The sequence below is a fragment of the Stegostoma tigrinum genome, chromosome 31, assembly GCF_030684315.1.
Source record: "Stegostoma tigrinum isolate sSteTig4 chromosome 31, sSteTig4.hap1, whole genome shotgun sequence".
Taxonomy (NCBI): Eukaryota; Metazoa; Chordata; class Chondrichthyes; order Orectolobiformes; family Stegostomatidae; genus Stegostoma; species Stegostoma tigrinum.
Genome location: NC_081384.1, coordinates 17278836 through 17296981, shown reverse-complemented (window position 1 = coordinate 17296981; position 18146 = coordinate 17278836). Strand labels below are relative to the sequence as shown.

General features: G+C 39.4%; 1 protein-coding gene across 6 annotated transcripts in view; it reads left to right on the top strand.

The window, feature by feature from the left end:
- The window catches only part of LOC125466345 (MAGUK p55 subfamily member 3-like), a 98806-nt gene that overhangs the window by 47964 nt on the left and 32696 nt on the right, over positions 1-18146 (top strand). For 4 of the 6 annotated variants that reach the window (XM_048560734.2, XM_048560732.2, XM_048560733.2 and 1 more), the window contains exons 7-12: positions 1437-1518; positions 3755-3840; positions 9567-9641; positions 13860-13877; positions 14826-14867; positions 15632-15828. In XM_048560734.2, coding sequence (XP_048416691.1) covers positions 1437-1518; positions 3755-3840; positions 9567-9641; positions 13860-13877; positions 14826-14867; positions 15632-15828 — 500 coding nt within the window. The remainder of the gene's footprint in view (positions 1-1436; positions 1519-3754; positions 3841-9566; positions 9642-13859; positions 13878-14825; positions 14868-15631; positions 15829-18146) is intronic. The other 2 variants (XM_048560731.2, XM_048560735.2) reach the window with 2 other exon arrangements.

Below are 18146 nucleotides of genomic sequence, written 5' to 3'. Positions count from 1 at the left end.
GCAAAAGCATTTCCTAATTTTGTCTGTGATAATCAGTTCACCCTGACTGTTAGAGTAATCACTTTACGAACAGACATTAAACCAAGGCTACATCTGCCAGCTTCAGTCATACAGACTCTGTCACTTCCTCTGGCAGCTTATTCCATACTCACACCAGCCTCTGTGTGAAAAAGTTACCCCTTGGAGACCTTTTAAATCTTTCCCTCTCACCCTACACCAATGCCCTCTGGTTTTGGACTCCCCTACCCTGAGAAAAAGTCCTTGGCTATTCACCCTATCCATGATTCTCATGATTTTATAAACCTCAATAAAGGTCACCCCTCAGCCTCCGATGCTCCAAGGAAAATAGCCCCTTCCTTTTCCGGCTCTTCCCATAACTTAAACTCTCCAATCTTGGCAACATGCTTGTAAAATCTTTTTTGCATAATTTTGAGTTTAATGACATCTTTCCTATAGCAGAGAGACCAGAATTGAACACAGCATTCCAAAAGTGGATAACTAATGTCCCTGTACAAATGCAACAGGACATCCCAACTCTTATATTCAATCCACTGGCCAATGAAAGCAAACATACCCAACACCTTCTTCAATACACTCTCTACCTGCAACTCCACTTTCAAGGAACTTTGAAACTGTACGCCAATGTCTCTTTGTTCAGCAATACTCCCCAGAACCCTACCATTAAGTGTATACATCCTGCAATGATCTTCCTTACCAAAACACAATGCCTCACATTTATCTAAATTAAAATCCATCTGCCACTTCAAATCTAACTGCCACTCCTCAGCCCATTGTATCTGTTAAAAATTCTATTGCACTATTTTAAAACAGAGCTGGGTGTTATTTCTGAGTGTCCCAGTCAATAATATTTACCTTTTATTTAACATCACATGCAAAGAAATAAACTATCTGCTCATTATCACATTTCTATTTGTGGGAGCTATCGGTGTGTAAATTGGCTGCTGCATTTCCTACATTGCAACTATAATTACATTTCAAAAATACTTCTTTGTGTAAGTTGTAAAGCATTTTGAGATGGCCAGTGGTCTTGAAAGATACTTGATAAATGTAAGACCAGGCAGTATCAGAGGAGCAGGAAAGCTAACATTTCAGGCCAGGACCCTTCAGAAATGGGGGAAGGGGAAGCGAGCTCTGAAATAAATAGAAAGAGGAGGAGTGAGGCTGGGGAAGGTAGTGTGATGGAACTATCCCACCGACTTTGCCCAGTCCCACCCCTCCGCTCCCTATTTATTTCAGAGCTTGCTCCCCCCTCCCCCATTTCTGAAGGGTCCCAACCCAAAACATCTGCTTTCCTGCTCCTCTGATGCTACCTGGCCTGCTGTGTTCCTGTAGCTCCATACTGTGTTATCTCAGACTCCAGCATCGGCAGTTCCTATTATCTCTCTTGATAAATGCAAGCCTTTCTTGCCCAACAGGGAGCGACCATCAGGATGGATGAACAAACAGGCGCCGTTGTTGTTGCTCGGATCATGCGCGGCGGGGCCGCAGACCGCAGTGGTAAGTGTCCTTCACACTGCACTGGGGAAAACATATTTGTTACAGAAACATGAATCTCTGGCTCAGAAAGAGGCCATTCAACCCATCTTGCCTGTGCCGGGTGTTTAATGAGCTATTCAAGTATTGCTGCTTATTTGCACTTCCCTTAAATATTTGAAAATTTTCAAATATTTATCAGATTTTGTAGAATTCTCCTTTAGCTCCTTGTCACTTTGGACAGTGCTGCACTTTGACAATTCAGTATTTTTTTTTGCACCTATTGCTGCATGGGCTCCTCAAACTACAGTAACCATATGGCATTCTCCACGACAGAGAGCAGGGGAAGGTGATTCTTTTGGCAGTTATTTCCACAGATCCCCACTCGTTTCTGTCCCTCGTAAGCTTTCTGCCAGAAATGACCAATGACATATTCTTATGAGGCCAAGCATATTTTGATAATGAAAGGAAACAATCATTAACTTTATTTATATGCTGGACATTTTGGAACTTGAGAATGTAATTCTGGCATTAAACGGTTACTATAGCATAGAGCAGGCTTGGAAAATCAGAGGGAGCATTCAAAAGGCGGAGTTGGCCTGCCGCCAATATTTAACATAGTCTGAACCCTGGAAAAGACTGTCCTGCCTCATGGGCAAGCAAAAGGCTGTCATGTTGCAATGATGTCCAAATCTGTTTTCGTGAAAAATTCTAGCCATTGTCTAATTACCTCTGCTTTTGGAAGTTCACAGCCAGACCAGAAGGTGAAGAAAAGAGTGGTGGCTGATTCACACTTCACACACTTTCACTTGTTCTCATCATTTCTCACCGGTTTCGACATTTACTCCCCCCATACCTTGAGGTTCCATCTTCCTATTATCATCATAAAATCCCTTCAGTATGGAAAGAAAACGTTCAGCCCATCAAGTCCACACTGACCCTCCGAACAGCATCCCACCCAGACACAGCCACCCATCCGATCCCTGTATTTACCAACTCGCCAGCACTTCCTTGAACACTACAGATAATTTAGCATGTCCAAGCCACCTCACCCGCACATCTTTGGACTGTGGAAAGAAACCCACGCAGACACAAGGTGAATGTGCAACCTCCACACAGACAGACAGTTACCCAAGGCTGGAATTGAACTCGGGTTCTTGGAGCTTTGAGGCAGCAGTGCAAACACTGAGCCACTGTGTCGCCATTCTTATTAATTTCGTTTGCAGCTTTATATTTTGCTCCATCTCTTTCTGAAATGTATTTAGTTATCCAGCAGGTGTCCATGACACAGTTTTCAAGTGTAAATAATATTGGTGAGGATGCACTTGGAGTACTGAGAGCAGTTTTGCTTTTTAAAGAAATGAAAAACTTGCAGTGCAGGCAATTGAAAAGAGATTCACTCGGCTGGTTTTGGGATGGACTGGTTGACTCATCAAGAACAGCTAAACAGATTATGCCTTTATTCATCAGACTTTTGAAGAATGAGGGGTAATTTCATTGAAACACACAAGATTCTGAGGGAGCTGGATAGATGTTAAGAAGATGTTTCCACTAAATGGGAAACTTTGATCCATGGGACAGAGGCACAGAGGTAATGGGGCAACTGGAAGGAGTTCAGAAAAGCTTTAGCCAGATGTCTGCCTGGACTGGAAAACAGAGATATAGGTACAGGTTGCATAGGCTGGGGCTTTTTCCCCTGGAGCATTGGAGGTTGAGGGTGACCTTACGGAGGTTTATAAAATCGTGAGGAACACAGATATGGTGAATAGCAAAGATATTTTCCCTAAGGTGTGGGAGTTCATAAATAGGAAGCCATCTTTTTAAGGTGAGATGAGAAAGACTTAAGGGACCTGAGAAGCAACATTTTTCCCCACATAGGGGGTAGGTTCATATGTCGAATGAACCACTAGAAAAATTGTACCTGCAGTTACAACAATTTAAAAGACATTCGGACAGGTACCTGAATGCAAAATTGTTTCAGGTTAATGGGCCAAATACAGGTAAGTGGAACTAGTTTAGTTTGGGAAAATTTGTTGTCATGCTTTATGACTCGATGATGCTATTACTTATTTAAAACTGAGTACAAAGGAACTTCTCCCAAAATATAGTGAAAGTCTGGAATTCTGTACCCAGAGAATCATTGATGCGAGATTGCTTAAAGTATTTAAACAGGAGGTTTAAACAGCCAAATGGCGGACTCCTGCTCCTGAGTTCTATGTTTTTATATTCCTCTCCGAAGACTTTCTTTTTTATTCTGCAGGTTTAGTTCATGTTGGAGATGAACTGAGAGAGGTCAATGAAATCCCAGTTGAGCACAAGACGCCTGAAGAAATCAGTCAGATTCTGGTATATAATTACTCTTTGTAAATAAAGTTTTAAAGGAGGTTTTATTTTTATAGGTTTTATTTCTTCATTCTTTGATTTTGCAAGAAGGCATCTTTTATGTCAGTTCATCTAAATTCTCAATATATTTTGTACAATATAACGTATTAATAAATATTCCAGCTAAATTTAGATTGGCATTGTAATTGAAAACAGAGATAATATGATCTTTACAAAGCCTTAAGACTTGCTGATAGCTATTTACCTAGAAATTAGCTCGCTGATTTTATTAACTTTTACTTACTGTCATGCATGTATGGCTTCCTTAGCTGTTGGCTAGATACTCAATAAGGCCTGACGATCTTAAACTTTCCTCTCTTTTGTTAATGACAGCCCAGGAACTATAGTCCCTTTTCTTAGATTTGAAACAAACTGTATTGATCTACTGAGCAACTGATTTTGGGTAAAGTCATTGGCCATTAGCACTGATTTTACAAGTGGAAGTTTGCTTCAGGGCAAAGGAATTACACAATAATTGGGCAGAATGATTAAAAAATGTGTATCATGCAAATGTAATGCTAAACATCTCAAAACACAAATAAAATGCCAGGGTTAAATATAAAAATGTATATGATATGTGATCTGCATGTAATGTTGAATATTATTGTAGCTACAAATACTTAAGTTTCTACTTCAAAATTCTGATACAACATCTTTTAAAATACTCTTTTATGGGATGCTGATGTCACTGGCAAGGCCAAAATTTGTTGTTTTAAGTGAATTGCTTTTAGACTACTTCTTAACTTCAACGTGATAATTTCCTTGAACAATATGTAATGGAACCTACGAGGGAGCAAGCTATCTTTGATCTAGTCCTGTGTAATGAAACAGGAATATTTAATGATATCACAGTTAGGGATCCTCTCGGAAGGAGCGATCACAGTTTGGTCAAATTTAAAATACAGATGGAGCGTGACAATTTTCTGACGAAGGGTCGAGGCCTGAAACTTCAGCTTTTGTGCCTCTAAGATGCTGTTTAGCCTGCTGTGTTCATCCAGCTCCACACTTTGTTATCTCGGATTCTCCAGCATCTGCAGTTCCAATTATCTCTTTAAATCCAGTACCTATGTCCTGTGCTTAAACAAAGGAGATTATGAAGGAATGAGGGGGGAGTTAGCAAAGGTAGAATGTGAGCAAAAACTTTATGGTGGGTCAATTGAGGAACATTGGAGGACTTTTAAAATGATTTTTCACAGTGCTCAGCAGAAGTACATTCCAGTGATAAGTCAGAAAAGAAAGAGCCAGCCATGGATATCTAAGGAAATAAAGGGAAGTATCAGATTGAAAAAAAAACACATACAAAAAAGCACAGAGTCGTGGGAAACTAGTAAACTGGGAAACCTTTAAAGGCCAACAGAAAACCACAAAAATTTATCAAGAAAGTAAGATAGATTATGAGAGTAAACTAGCTCAGAATATAAAAACAGGCAGCAAAAGTTTCTATATATATATGAAAGTTGTAAAAGCGTGGCCAAGGTAAACATTGGTCCTTTAGAGGATGAGAAGGCCAACTTAATAACCGGGAATGAGGAAATAGCCAAGACATTAAATAGTTATTTTGTGTTGGTCGACACAAATAACATGCCGAAAACTAATGGCAAGAAGGATATAGCGGGTGAGGACCTAGAAACTATCACCACTAAGGAGGCAGTGCTGGGAAAGCTAATGGGGCTAAAGGTAGACAAGTCTCCTGGCCTGGATGAAATGCATCCCCGGGTACTAAAAGAGGCGATGGAGGAGATAGCAAATGCGCTAATAATTAGTTACCAAAACTCACTGGACTCTGGGGTGGTTCCCACAGATTGGAAAACCGCCAATGTGATGCCACTGTTTAAAAAAGGAAGTAGACAAAAAGCAGGTAACTATAGGCCAGTTAGCTTAACTTCGGTCGTGGGGAAAATACTTGAATCTATCATTAAGGAAGAAATAGCAAGACATCTGGATATAAACTATCTTATTGGGAATACCCAGCACAGGCTCATGAAAGGTAGGTCATGTTTAACTAATTTGGTGGAATTCTTTGAGGACATTGCTTACATGGCGGGCAATGGGGAACCTGTGGATATGGTGTATCTGTATTTCTAGAAGGCACTTGACAAGGTACCACACCAAAGGCTGCTACATAAGATAAAACTAATGTATTGGCATTGGTTGACCAATAGAAAGCAAAGAGTAGGGGTAAATGGGTGTTTTTCTGGTTGGTTAGTGGTGTGCCTCAGGGATCAGTGTGGGGACTGCAATTATTTACAATTTACATAGATGATTTGGAGTTGGGGACGAAGTGTGGTGTGTCAAAATTTGTAGATAACACTAAGATGAGTGGTAGGGTAAAGTTTGCGGAAGGATATAGATAGTCCAAGTGAGTGGGAAAAGGTCTGGCAGATGGAGTACAATGTTGATAAGTGTGAGGTCATCCATTTTGGTAGAAATTACGGCAAAATGGACTATGTTTCAAATGATAAAAAATTGCAGCACACTGCTCTGCAGAGGGACTTGGGTGACGTTGTGCATGAATCGCTAAAGGTAGGATTGCAGGTACAGCAGGCAGTTAAAAAGGCAAATGGAATTTTGTCTGCCATTGCTCGATGGATGGAGTTTAAAAACAGGGAGGCTATGCTGCAGCTGTGTAGGGTCCTGGTGAGGCCACACCTGGAGTACTGTGTGCAGTTTTGGTCTCCTTACTTGAGAAGAGATATACTAGCACTGGAGGGGATGCAGAGGAGATTCACTTGGTTGATTCCAGAGTTGAAAGGATTGGATTATGAGGAGAGACTGAGTAGACTGGGATTATACTCATTGGAATTCAGAAGAATGAGGGAAGATCTTATAGAAACATATAAGATTATGAAGGGAATATATAAGGTGGAGGCAGGGAGGTTGTTTCCACCAGCGGGTGAAACTAGGACTAAAAGACATTGCCTCGAAATAAAGGGAAGCAGATGTAGGACCGAGGTCAGGAGGAATTTCTTCACCCAAAGGGTTGTGAATCTGTGGAATTCCCTGCCCAGTGAAATGGTTGAAGCTACTTTACTGAATGCGTTTAAGGCAAGGCTAGATAAATTTTTGAACAGTAAAGGAATTAAGGGTTATGGTGAGTGGGCGGGTAAGTGGAGCTGAGTCTCAGAAAGATCAGCCATGATCTTATTAAATGACGGGGCAGGGTCAAGGGGCAAGATGGCCTACTCCTGCTCCTAGTTCTTATGTTCTAACTTTTATTACCCATTTTGTCGAATTTACATTTACCAGTCCGTTCTGAGGAACAGGGGTTCTGAGGAAACGTCACTGGACCTGAAACGTTAACTCTGATTTCTCTTCACAAATGCTGCCAGACCTGCTGACCCTTTTTAGCAAATTCTGGTTTTGTCACTGGAACATTAGCCTATGTCTCTGGATCACTCAATCCAGTGACATTATCACTGTGCCACCACCCGCCCTTATTGGCAGTAGCATTAAACCCTTTACACATGTTAAAACCTTTCCAAAATCAATAAACAAAAAAAAAGCTGCAGATAAAATTATTGTTTAATGATAGTATCTCACAATAATTTCCATGCCATAAGTACCATAGGATGATTACAGCACAGGCGTGGTAGTTTGGCCCATTATGATGTACTAGCTCTCTGCGACAGTAATTCACCTAGTCCCACTCTCCTGTCTTTCCCTAGAAGACCCGAAAATGTTTTTCTGAAGTTCATTATCTAATTCTGTTTTGAAATCAATGACTGAATTTGCCTCACTCTCAGACAGTGAATTCCAAAGACAGGCCACCGACCACGCAAAAGAAATTTCCAACATCGCCTTTCCTCCTTTTTTCAGTTACTTTAAAACAAATTTAAAACATATTAGAGAAGCCTTTCCCTCTGGACAAGCCCTGCACATACACTGGATCTGCTCAGATGAGGGGGAATGTGATGGACACTAAAGATTTTGAGGGACAACCTCATAAGAACAGGATACAGTGCTCAACTCATTGATTGCCAGTTCCGACGTGCCACAGTGCAAAACCTGCTCAGAAGACAGACAGAGGACATGGCCGAAAGAGTACCCTTCATCATCCAGTACTTCCCCGGAGCAGATATACTTCACCCTGCTCTTTGCAACCTTCAATAGGTCATCGATGACGACGAGGATCTCACCAAGATCATGCCTCCACCTCCAATTCTCACCTCCAAACAACCACCAAACCTTAAAGAGATCATCGTTCGCTGCAAACTACCCAGCCTTCAGGACAACATCCATCGCACATCACAAGTTGCCAGGTTACCTCTGCAAGACATGTCAGATCAAATCGACATGGACACTGCCATCAACCTTGGGACACCCACCACATATATGGCAGATACGTGACTCAGCTAATTTTGTTGATCTCATATGCTGTAGGCAAGGATGTCCCAAGGCACGGCATGTTGGAAAGACCATGCAGATGCCACTACAACAGATGAATATACACCGCGTAACAATCGCCAAACAGAAATGTTTCCTTCCAGTCAAGGGAACACTTTAGCACTGAAGGACATTCAGCTTCCAATCTGCTGGGAAGCATCTTCCAAGGTGGCCTTAGAGATACACAACAATGCAGAATCACCCAATAAAGACTGGTAGCCAAATTCCATACCAATAAAGACAGCCTCAACCGTGATCTTGTGTTCATGGCAAGCTGCACGTGGCCCCACCACACTGTTCTATAAAATCTTCCTTATGGTCCTGCTTTGACACCATCAACTTGATGAAAGGAGATTATGGCCTTGTGGTATTATTGCTCGCCCAGACACCCAGGTATATTCTATGGACCCAGGCTCAAATCCCACCATGGCAGATGGTAAAATTTGAATTCAATTTAAAAATTGCTGGAATTGCAAATCTAATGATGACCATGAATTCATTGCTGATTATCAGAAAAGCCATCTGGTTCATTAATGCCCTCTAGGGAAGGAAGCTGCCATCTTTACCTGGTCTGGCCTATATGTGACTCCAGACCCACAACAATGTGGTTGACTTTTAACTGCCTTCTAGGCAACAAGAGATGGGCTATAAATGATGACCTATTCGGCATTTTTGTTATTCAGCTGTTGATACTTTACTCACACCATCTGACACTTTTGATCACCTGAAGAGACTTATTATTCGACACTCCACTCACACCATTTGTATGATCTTTTGATCCCTCTGGCTATAAATTCTGTGTGGTCCTATTTCACTTCACCTGATGAAAGGGCTGTGCTCTGAAAGCTTGGGATTTCACATAAACCTGTTAGACTATAGCCTAGTGTCAGATGACAGCTGATGTTCTCTAAGGAGAACAGTGCAATTTTCTTCAAGTTACCCAATAAACTAAAGTTTCTCCTCTCTTGGATCATTTTTATTCTTTCTGCACCCTTTTAATGTCATCTCACCAGCAGACCTCACTGCAGAGTTGAGAACATAATAACGTTAAATAACAAAGATAGTAGATAGTAAACTCCAGATGAGGTGTAAGTTATCATTTTAAATCTCTCCTCAAAATGACCTGACAGCAGTCAAAAGCATGAGCAAACCTGGAACTGTTAGTAAAACAATTTTTGTAAGATGTTGGACGTGTTTCAGCCTCAGTTTAAAAAAAGAAATTGACTGAAACTGAAATGAACTAAAGGAAAGGGAAAAGGTTCCACCTGATACAACAGTTTAACTTTTTCAATCTTTTATTTGTGCAGGCCCAGTGTCAGGGTTCAATAACATTAAAGCTAATTCCAGCTGTCAATGAAGAGGACCAGTTTAATGAAACTAAGGTAAGGAGAGTGTATGATTTTTGGGCAGGCTCAAGCTGTAATAAAGATGCTTCATTTTATTAATTAACAGAGGATGTTGTAATGTTAATAGCTCGAACAAGCACTTGACAAAAACTATCTTAGCAATGTACACTAATATGTAGGAGGCTTGAAATGGTGAATATCTGGCTAATAGTAAAAAAAATGAGAAAGTTAAAAAAATGACTTAATACAGGTTTTCTAAATAAGAACTCAAATTAGAGAAATTGACCTGGAGGCACTGGGCAGTATTTAATGCTGTCCTCTGGGTCATGCTTGTTGGTGGGTGGGTGGGGGGGTGGTGGTGATAGTTAAGGGACCAGGAATGTCACTGGTGAGGACCTCATCACTTTTCTACTTGCATTTTAATCATGTTTGTGGTGGAAAGAGCCATGAAGACCTGCCCATACACAACCAACTGATGGATTTTACCACTGCTTACTCATAGGCATCACTAAGTAGATCTGTAATCACGCTGGAAACTGAGGCAGCTTGATTGTGGTCCCCTGGAGTGGCAAAGGGGGCAGAGAACCTCACTTATATGCACTCAGAAGCTTCCACTGACAACCGTCCCCTGCTGATGCTACTAACTGTTCAAAACCTTTCCTACCAACACTTACTCCACAATGCTGATCCCATGGAAAATATATTCCCCACAGCAGTCACTAGCCCCTTGATATCAGATTGACCAGCACCTCTTAGCGAGTGGGATTTCTTACTTCTTGGGTCTTGATCCCAATGGAAGGCCTACTGGTGACCTGTTCATTGCCTGATTGCCTTATAATTTGTCTCATCTTTTGTTGACTCTCTATCCATTGGCTGATACCCCGATTAAATCCACAAAATTAGCCCCCATATTCACAATGGTGAAAAACATGTATGTCAATAGACCAAAGTAAATTAATGTGTTATCGGAGAAAAGACACAGGGTTTTGCTGAAGAGGAGAGTAAGTAGGGTTTAAATAGTTGAAATTGGGTAGGCTTGTTGCAGATAATTATTATTAATAAGTTCAGGCAAATCCTCGAAGGCACTCAATGGCCACCTCATTTTATGAGTTTCAGGCAGTCTGCTGCTTAGTTTGAAGGGAGAACACTCCTTCGTAGCCTGCAGAATTGTTTGTGTTATAAGTGCATAAGATAATTGCACTGAGACCTGAGCAGTGGAGCTCGGATGCCTCTGTGTGTTACATAACTGTTTAGCAATGACAACTTGCACCATGGTAGTTGGGCTTTGTCACAAGAAACTCATTTGTGATCGCCCACATTTCCCACTCCTTGATGCAAAAGATGTCTGCTGCACATCCTGCTCGGAAACATTTATCCATATAGGACACCAAAATGGAAGTTGGGAGTAGGTGGTTGAAGGTCGCTTTCAAAAAATGGTAAAATGTTCTCAGAAAAGTTGAAACAGTTAAGAAAATATCACTGTGGTACTTCTGTCCTTCTGGTGGTGCCAGATTTGCTCCAACTGCTGTTTTTATTCATTCAGTTTAATTCTTATAATCTTACAAACTGTGCGAGTGATGTTTCCCAGCAGGTCCAGAAAGGTGACATCTTTTTCTCCTGGAGATACTACAGCACGTCACTTGGCCTTTCAAAAAATTCATAACATATGCCTCTAATCAGATGCTACTAAATGCTGTTGTTATCAAAGCTGAAAAGTTCATCTTCAGAAAATGAAATTCCAATAGGTGTCCTTCTGCCTCTTCTGCAAATCATTCACAATGAATTTGCACTTTATAAATGTTGTGCTTTTCTAACCCATTCAGTTACAATTCTGATGGTGCAGCTGCTGATTTTTCAAAAGACTGCTGTAATGGTTCTCACTGTTATCCTCCAAGAATTTCTGGTAAAAGACACTTTGGCTGAGACTGATAGCAAGTTTCACTTTTAATGGGTTTGTTAACAACTTTGCTTTCAGGGCTGCAGTAAGATCTCTGGTCCTGATTTCACCTCTTTGCCTCAAAACATGTGCTTCTGAACTTAAACTGTCCTACATCATCATTTCAATCTCTTCCTGCCATTCCCATCTTTCTTGTTTAAAGTACTGGCAAGGATTTGTAGCTCGGGTTGTGGATGAGTTTGATGACTTTCTCGCCGAGCTGGTTTGTTTTTGTTCAAATGTTTCATTACCAAGCTAGGTAACATCAGTGGAGCCTCCAATGAAGTGGTGTTATTCTACTCTGCTTGGAATACTGTTAAAATGATGCCCTTCATTGTCTGTACGTTCAGTATATCTGTATTATTTAATAACTGGTACAAGGTAATCATAGTAGCCAAAATCAATCATAAGCATGCACAGGAATTCCTAGAGGCATGGTTCTCCACCCATACTTCAATCAACAAACATATAGAATTGGACCCCATATAGAAGCCCACACAGATCAAAACTGGAGATGGCAGTACTCACCATAACGGACTGGACAGTATAAATCCGAAGCAGAGTAGAATAACATTGCTTCACTGGAGGCTTCACTGATGTCACCTAGCATGATGACAAAACATCTGAACAAAACCAAGCCAGGTCAGTGAGCAATTCAACAACTCATCTTTCTTGTCTGTTTTGTGGGTGGCAGTTTATCCCACATTCTTTTCCAATTAACTTAGAGTCTTCTCATTCGCTCTCGCTTTCTCCTTCATTGAAATTACCAATTCTAAACATTATCTAAGCAGATCAAATTGCTTTTCAGATAATTCCAATCAACAACTTCCTGTAGAACGAATGCAGTCGATAGTATTGTTTGCATTGTAATAGCCCAGTAACTGTTCTTTGACATTCCCTGTGCTCATGATAAAATTTTTAATTCTTTCAAGTCTAAAAATATGCAACTTGTTCATGTATCCAATAAGCCTAAACAACAAGTAATAGCTCTTATTTTCATTGATTTCACCCTATCATTACTGAGTTTATTATCTCCCATGATCGTAAATGAGATTTTCATATCTTCATCATAGCAAAAGCAGGCTCCAGAAATGTTCTGTGAGGCTGGATGAACACAGCAGGCCAAGCAGCATCTCAGGAGCACAAAAGCTGACGTTTCGGGTGCTCTCTGATGAAGGGTCTAGGCCCGAAACGTCAGCTTTTGTGCTCCTGAGATGCTGCTTGGCCTGCTGTGTTCATCCAGCCTCACATTTTATTATCTTGGAATTCTCCAGCATCTGCAGTTCCCATTATCTCCAGAAATGTCCTTTCTCTTTCATTTATTACCAAAACAACTCTGAACATTCTATTAAACTCATCTATCCAAGGCTTGCAACCTATAACCATGCTTGGGAATGTTGTTCTAATGACCTAACTTTTTTTAGTTAGACTGCAGAATAAAGGTTGGTATCAAATGGATATTTCTTTTCTTAATTGTAGCCCCAACTTTCCTCTCTATTTCAGTTTTCTATTGCAACAGTTTAATTGTGGCCATACGTCACTTCTCTCCAAATATAAACAACAGAAAATAACAGATAAGAGAAATCAGTGGGTTCATCATACCACCACCCCACACCTGGGTAATATCATGGGAGAGGTAACAAAATGTCAAAAAGAGAAAAAGAAAATGCAGCAATTTTTCTCAGACCCTCTCATGCACCTGAAACCAAGACAATGGATAACACTACGGTTTAAACACTAACTGTTGATCTGTATGATGCACAGCCTCTATGTATGTTTTACATTTGTCCACAGCCTCAAAACTCTAACTCCCTGATATTCATCAGTTTTGTCCTTCCTGCTTTATAATCATCATAGAACTCAAGAGTAATATAATCTGAATATATTGATTTAGATTTTCTTTATCTCTAATTTTCAATCTTGATGGTGTCTTGTGGTGTAAAACTTGACATCTCTCCTTAGTTTATAAATAAAACAAATCACAGTCCATTACAGGCTGATGCTTATATCTCATTGATCTGCCTTTCTGCTACTAAAGTTCTGATTGTTATTACATGCAGTGCATTGTCGAAATGCAATCTAATTTAACTCATTTCAATATATGGAACAAATTGTACCAGATCCTATGAAGCATTTAAAAATTACTTTGCTTCTATCATTTTTAGGTACATACAAACATTTGCCATCCAACATTTCACAGAAGTGCAGGAAAGTATTTGTTATTATCATAATACAAACCACCTACTATTATTAATGCTATTTTAAAACATTATTACCCAAATTATTTATTCTGTTCGTTATCTCTTATGCTCCTGAAGGTGTTGATCAATGCTGAGGTAAGGCTTTGCAAAGATTTTTCAGAAGCTCATTCACACACTAATTCTTAACACAAAAGTCTACAAAATGGGGGCTATTCTATTATGGATAATCACAGATGCATTTAATTGCATTTTTATCTCATGCCCACACCTGCGCACATACTAGCAGGATTTATTGGTTCATCAGTCCTAATTGGAACCATAGCTACTTTTTCTCTCTCATCTCTAATGCAGGGCCATTGAAATCAAGTCCCAATGCCTCTTTGGCTGTGGTCCTAAATAGCTTGCTTTCGGGCCCTGACTGAATATTTTAAGTGAAGGTCCAGAAGAACCATGGATTTTATTCCTATAATACTGTACCAGACAATTCTTGTTTTCCGCTGAAGTTAATCACTGCTATAGATTTTATAAAACTATTAGTCAGCTGGTTTTTCACAAGCTATCCAATGTGCCTGTTTTGAATCCTGGTTCCAGGCAGGGGCTGAATAGCCCCAAATGTTGAAACTTTGGCTATAGCATAGCATTATTGTCTTGGTTGTGAATGACATTTACATTGCCTATGCCTTGTCGTACAACACTGAAGGCTTCTCAACCTTCTCAATGTACCGTGGAAGTGAAAAGGGTAAACTTAGTGAGTGAAAAACAAACAATATTATAAGGCATAGTGCAAGATACAAATCAACCAGAAGTTGTTCTGTTCACAACCATTGTGGAGCTGAGTTCTGCATTCAGTGCACTCTAAGGTTAAGTTTTTGTTGGGGATCAGCTCAGTTACTCAGGGGAAAGAGGTAAATGGAGGCATCTGAGCCTAAACCCGGTACAAAACTATACATCAAGATAAAGCTGATGCCAACTGAGTATATAGTCAAATAACTTCTGAGTTCTAAGACAATTCTTTTGATTGTGAACAGAAATGCAAGAAATGCAGCAGCATTATAAGTTGATATTTTATACTTGGATTTTCAGAAAGCTTTACACAAGGCTCCACGTCGACGATTAAGGGCTAAGGTAAGGAGCCACGGAGTAGGAGGTAAAGTATGCTGCTGATTAAGTAATTGGCTCAAATTTAGGAAACAAGTTAGCCTGAAATGGGAACTCTCCAGGCTTGAAAGAGGTTGTGAATGAGATCCCCAGCCCCAGGGTTTAAAGTTTGAAACAGTACTATTTTAAAACATTGTAGGAAGCAGGGCAAGTATGTGACAGATGTAATTTAATATGGGTAACTAAAGTAATTGCTTTGGGGCAAGGAACCAAAACAAGATTGGCGGCTTTAAATGGAAAACAGTGAGCCACACTGAGCAGCAACCATTACTGTTCATAGTGGAAAAGAATACAAATCTATCAGCAAGGGGGAAAGTAGTAAACAGTATTTGCAGAATGAAAATAAACAAAATTGCTTTAGAAGGTGTCAGATCCATCTGGTCTGGTCACCTAACCATAGGAAGGATCTTCATCTTAGCAAAGTACAAAGGTAAGAAATGAAGACGATTTCAGCTATTAGAAAGTTAGGTAATCATTAAGGGATTTGGGATTCTTTAGTGAAATAAAAGTCACTGATGTCTCCCAAAATGAAGTTTACGAATTTACAAAGAAATTTTATCATGGTCAATTTTTACTACAGCAGATGAATTAAAAATAAATAAATTATAAAATGTCAGACAATTCTTTTTCACTTAAAAAGAACACTGGATTTGCAGAATAGGTTACCTGGGAAAGCCACAGCAGTGTTTTTAGGCAACTGATTATAAATTAATGACATTTTTTTTCGACAGGTACATGTGAGAGCCTTATTTGACTATGACCCAAGTGAGGATAAAGCGATTCCCTGTAAAGAAGCAGGGTTACCTTTCAGGAAAGGGGATGTCCTTCAGGTTGTGAGCCAGGATGACTCTGTGTGGTGGCAAGCAAAACGTGTGGGAGATGCAAACCTGCGAGCGGGCCTTATCCCATCAAAAAAGTTTCAAGAGAAGTATGTTGCTACACATTTTTGTTCTTAGTGGCTCATAGATCAAAGATGGTTTAGAATTTACAATTAATATTATCCGGCTTATCTATCAAATTCCAGTGGCTTAACAATAGATATTCAGCTACACAGAAGTTTAAGTCTTAAGATCATTATGTCTTGATGTTATCTACCTAAATTATGTTTGTTCTCAAATGACAGAAGTTCTGCTCTACCAACAATGCAACAGAAACGTTAACAATACATTTCAATTGTTCTTTTTGTTAGTCAATACCACAGGAGAATTAAAGCTGAACATGCTCAAGGTAGCTTCACCTCATGAATAATCACAAAAGATTGATGTATACAATGTTCCTTTGTTATATTTGCAATTAAAATTGTTGTATTTGGGACAACTACGAGCTTCCTTCAGTTGGGCAAGTTTTGTAAGAATATATTATAGCTTAATTTGTTGGAAATACTGCACGAACATATATTCTTTTAGTGGTAATCACACAACTAATGAGACTCCGTAGCGTTCTTTCATTTTCATCTGCCATAAAATTATTGTGTGGGGTTTTCCTATGAAATAACATGGAATTAATTTTCAATTTGTTATACTTTCACATTTTATTATGGGCTTTGGGCTAAATGTTCCTTTCAGTGAGCTATTGAAAAATTACATCATGCTCTACAGGAAATCTCTGACATGTGAACAGAACAAGAAATTGTCTACCTCCTGAATCAATCAGATAAAGACTTATTTGCAGAGCAGGGTGTGACCCAGGATGTCAAAGTTGGAGTATTAAATTAAATGTTAAATCAGATAAAGAAAGCAAAATGAGAGAAGGTGACTTGGATTAAGAGAGAGAAATAAACAGAAATTTTTAAAATTACAGGATTTTATTTTAATATCCCTAAAAATAATGAAAAGCAGAAAGAACATGGTTCTGTGTTTGTTAATTATTATGCCAGAGAGAATGATTGATAGCAATTAATATTTACTATTTTACTAAAAAGGGCTTTTAGACTGGAATGTGAAGCCTTTTTCTCATATGGATTTAATATGCTATGATCCCAGCCAGTGGTCAATTTGGATTAATCAGATCCCAGAGGGAAACCTTGCTTGGCGGATCGTAGGTTTCATTTTATCAGTTACTACAGTGGTCAATCTTTGATCATATAACACAAGGCTTGAGTAAAGTACACAAATTCCAGACACAAAAGAAAAAAAAGCAAAGCAAACGAGACAGTTGAAAAAGATATTAATATAAACAGCAAAAAAAGTTTAAATGTAATTCCCAATAATTTATTATATATGTACTTAATCCCAGAGAAATATCACCCGACATCAAGTCTTTGATTTCTTATTTTATTGACTCTGTTCTTCTTGGACTGCTGGGACCTTTTTATGACATCCCTTCAAGTTTGCTGATATGAACTTTTTTCCAATTCTGACGGCCTCAACTGCTTTTCAGCTCTGAAAATGCAAGAATTTCTGTATGAAGTCTCATAGTTTGGAGGCTTCACAGCCTAAAACAGTTCACCATGGGTGAAACTCTCTTGTCGGTAGAAATCTAGTGCTCTGAAGTCAACACCAAACTATTGGCCTCAGATCTGTTTTTCTCTGATTGCTAGAAACTCAGCAGTACAAACATTACATTCACCAACACCACAGATGTCCTGCTAGGCATTTACTGCACCAGTGCCTTCTTAGAATGTATTACTTTAATATACTATACAAAATCATTTGTTAAAAATCATAGAACTGAAACTACACATCTGACTCTATCTTATCATTGCAAATGCTCGTATGATAATAACACATAGTATTGCTTTTGTCATCAGTATGTGACAAACAAGATAAGTACAGCAACTTTACATTGTTGAATGTATCTGAAAGGTGAAATTCTCAGCATTGTGCAACTTTTGGTGCAATGAGGCATTTTAGACCACCTTCCTGACTGGTGTTCCAAAAGGTACACGTGGGGATGTTGTCCAATTAACACATTAAAAGGAGTGAGTGGTGTTAACCACACCAGTCAGCAAAATCAAAGCCATTCTGCATGAGAAATTTGCCTTGTGTAATGTAATGACTGTCCATGTCATATTACATACAGAACAAAAATGATTATTCACCAAGGTTACTGTGAAAATGCAGGATATGTTATTGTAAATTATAGTTCAAATTGAGTACAGGTTGAGTTGCTAATTATTCTCTGAAACCTTGGCCTAATGTTCACAGGAGAGTCTGGACAGTTAATGCCAGAATGCAGTAATAGGACAACAAAACCAAATAAATCCTGTTCTTACGAGCAATTTCTGCACCCTACATTAGAGGCAGT